This window comes from Poecilia formosa, unplaced genomic scaffold (genome assembly GCF_000485575.1).
Source record: "Poecilia formosa unplaced genomic scaffold, Poecilia_formosa-5.1.2 Scaffold497, whole genome shotgun sequence".
Classification (NCBI taxonomy): Eukaryota; Metazoa; Chordata; class Actinopteri; order Cyprinodontiformes; family Poeciliidae; genus Poecilia; species Poecilia formosa.
Window position 1 is genome coordinate 5,994 of NW_006800436.1, and position 3,384 is coordinate 9,377.

General features: G+C 49.0%; 1 protein-coding gene across 2 annotated transcripts in view; it reads left to right on the forward strand.

Annotated features, from left to right (window-relative positions):
• The first annotated feature begins 594 nt into the window (after positions 1–594).
• LOC103156754 (sodium channel protein type 5 subunit alpha-like) overlaps positions 595–3,384 on the forward strand; it is a 60,791-nt gene continuing 58,001 nt past the window's right edge. For both annotated transcript variants that reach the window (XM_016664565.1, XM_016664566.1), the window contains exons 1-5: positions 595–730; positions 1,375–1,572; positions 1,645–1,827; positions 1,902–2,159; positions 3,042–3,167. In XM_016664565.1, coding sequence (XP_016520051.1) covers positions 695–730; positions 1,375–1,572; positions 1,645–1,827; positions 1,902–2,159; positions 3,042–3,167 — 801 coding nt within the window. In that variant the 5' untranslated portion in view covers positions 595–694. The remainder of the gene's footprint in view (positions 731–1,374; positions 1,573–1,644; positions 1,828–1,901; positions 2,160–3,041; positions 3,168–3,384) is intronic.

The following is a 3,384-nucleotide window of genomic DNA, read 5'->3' on the forward strand; positions in this document are numbered from 1 at the left end:
CGTCTGTAAACATGATGCTGCATTTCTGCTTATGATGCTGCTGAAGCAGAGATGCAGCATTCAGCTTCTATTCTCCACATATCTGGAACAAACTTCTAGAAAACTGCAAATCAGCCGAAACACTGAGTTCCTTTAAATCCAGAGTAAAAACCCAGCTGGTTAGAGATGCTTCTGATTCATAATAAGTTTTACATGTTGGTGCGTAACGATGATTTTCATGATAGGATTCTACAAAACGTTTGTTTCTGGTTTCTCAAACTGGTGACTTTATAATGTTTTTCTAGCTTTTTATTTTTGTGTTTTTATGATATCAAGGACTTTGAGCTGCCTGAAATGTGCAGAACTAATAAAGTGATTGGTTGATTGATTGATTGATTGATTGATTGGCTTATTGGCTGGTTGGTTGGTTGGTTGGTTGGTTAAGGAGCAGGTTTGTGTTGATCTCCTCTGGAGGTGAACATGATGAACATGAATCAGGTTTTTCCTGTGAATGTGGGCGGAGCCTGACCCGTGAGGAGGCAGCAGAGCCAGCCCAGTCAGAACCAGAACCAGGACGGTTCCTGACCCTGCTGCTGTTCTGTGTTGCAGGAAGTGTCCCGACGGGTTCGACTGCCTGAAGACGGGCAGAAACCCAAACTACGGCTACACCAGCTTCGACACGTTCGGCTGGGCCTTCCTGTCGCTGTTCCGGCTGATGACCCAGGACTACTGGGAGAACCTCTACCACCACGTAATGACGCTCTGGGTCGCACTCTGACCCGCTGGGGCATTCTGGACGCAACAACCAGATGCTCCTGAGTTCATGTCTGAAATAAACTTTAATGTTAAACTCTTCAGTAACTCCTGAAGATTTAAGCTTTTTAACCATTCAACATTGTCATCGTTGGATTTTTCCCCAACTGCTGGTTAAATATTTAACTTTATCTAACATTGTTCATATTTTAGTCGCGTCTACCTGCGGGTTGTTTCAGGCTCTAAATGATCAAATCAAAGGAAACTGGATAGATGATCTTCTTTACTGAAGATGTTCTGGTCCAGAAGGTTTCTCAGGTTCTGAACATTGTTGCTCCATTAGTGACCCAATCAGAAATGCTTATGACTGTCTACTTTGAACATTGAATGTACCTGAATATGCATTAATATGTGGAAACCATCTTAGTGCTACCGCTAAGAAGCTAACATGTTAGCTAACATGTTAGGTCTGATGTTTGCTCTGTTTGTTTTTAAGATGCTAATTTGGCTCATCATATGTTCCCCTCACGGTGCTCAGAGTTGGAATTAGTTATTAATTATTGAAACAATCAGACCTGGAGAAGAGAGGAAGTGATGTCACACACCTGCAGCCTCACCGCTGCTGCTTCCTGTCTGGTCCAGACGCTGCGGTCGGCCGGGAAGACCTACATGGTGTTCTTCGTGGTGGTCATCTTCCTGGGCTCCTTCTACCTGATCAACCTGATCCTGGCCGTGGTCGCCATGGCGTACGAGGAGCAGAACCAGGCCACCATCGCCGAGGCGTGTCAGAAGGAGCGCGAGTTCCAGCAGGCCATGGAGAGACTGAAGAAAGAGCAGCAGGTGGGTCGGGGTCAGTAGGTCACCACCTCCCGTCCGCTCCAGCCTGTTGACCAGAACTCCTCCGTCCTCCAGATGGCGGCGCAGAAACCGCCGGACTCCGACTCCCTGACCTCACCAGACCTCTCACCTCTTGGCCCGCCGCTGGACAGCTCCGAGGAGCGGAGGCGGAGCCAGGCGTTGATGGGTGTGGCCGACGGGGAGGGGAACCTGTCGGAGGAGAAGCTGCTGCAGGTGGACTTGATGGACGGGGGAAAGGTGAGTCCGAACCGGCGCCGGGCGTCACCCTTTCAGAATAAAAGCCTCACGGCTCCGCCCCGCTGCGCCGCCAGGCCCTCCATCCTCTCCTCGCTCGCTCCTTCTCCACGCGGACGCGACGAAGCAGTCAGGTGTCGTCCATCTTTAACTTCCGGCTGAGGAGCCGAGGGTCGGAAGGCGAGATGGCGGACGACGAGTTCAGCGTTCCCGGCGACGTGGTGGACAGCGTCGGCGGCAGGACGTACAGCGGCGGGACGTTCAGCGGCATCCTGACCAACCCCTGGCCCAAACGCAGACTCAGCACCTACAGCACGGCCAGCAGGAACTCCCAGGTGAGCCGATGATCCACCAACACGCCAAACTTTAGCTGTCTGATGACGTGATGTGGTTCTGGACCTGGACTGACTTACATCCAGACTCTGTTGTCAGGGAAGTTTTCGTCCTGAATCTCCTTCCATAGAGTTTTCTTTGGTGTGATTGGTCCATGTGAGAAACTGGATCGTCCTTTAAAAGGTCAAACATCAACAGGTTCCTGCTACTGAAACGTCACTGGAGGTCAAAGGTCAACATACACTCTAACAATGGAAAGCAGAAAGGATTGATTGTTATTTTGCTTTTAGTCCATTTCACAGTAAACAGAACCACAAACATCCAGTGACTTTTAATGAGAGCAAAGTTTCTCTGTAAACTTCATGAACTGGATAAAAACTATAAAAACAGAAAACGATCATAAGAGAATAAAAGTTTTAAAACATGTTTCTGCAGGTTTTTAAACACAGTAAACCTGCAGCTCCAAAATTAGTTACATCTCCATTTTCTACATTAAAATATTGTATTTTATTTATAGTTGTGCAGATAAAAAACAGAAACAACCATCTTTTGAATTAATGAAGAAGAAAATTATTGTTTTAGCATCAGCAGTAAAAACCTTCAGTGAATGATTTCTGTCTCTTCCTTCCATCATGGCCGCCGTTTACATCCAGCATCCCTCTGATTTGGTTTGGCTCCTCCCCCTTATGACATCACAGCTCAGGCAGTAAACATGGAGGCTCCTGTTTGGCCTTGCCGAACTTTTCTGTAGGGATGAACCCTCGTGTCCTTCTGCAGGCCTGTTGCCGTGGTAACCGTGGTTATCGCTGATTGGCCTGTGACTCCGCCCCGCTGACACCTCTGACTCGTTAACCTCTGACCTCGGCCTTCTGATCCACCTCCAGGTGTTTTATCCCACCCTGAACGTCAACGGGAAGCTGTTCGTCTCCATGGACCAGAACGGGGTCTCCCCGCCTCCGCTGCAGGGGCAGCTGCCCGCCTGCACCATGGAGAAGGTCAAGGAGGAGAGCGTGAGTTTGGAAACACTGCTGCCTCCTGCAGCCGCAACACACACACGTCTGAATCAACGCATAGCTGCGCCCTGAAATCATGGACACACACACACACACACACACACACACACACACACACACACCAACTGGTTCAGATAACACCGCCACCCCAAGCATACCAACAGAGACACTGAGAGTCGCTCTGTTTACCAACCTGCTTCATCTTATTAATCAA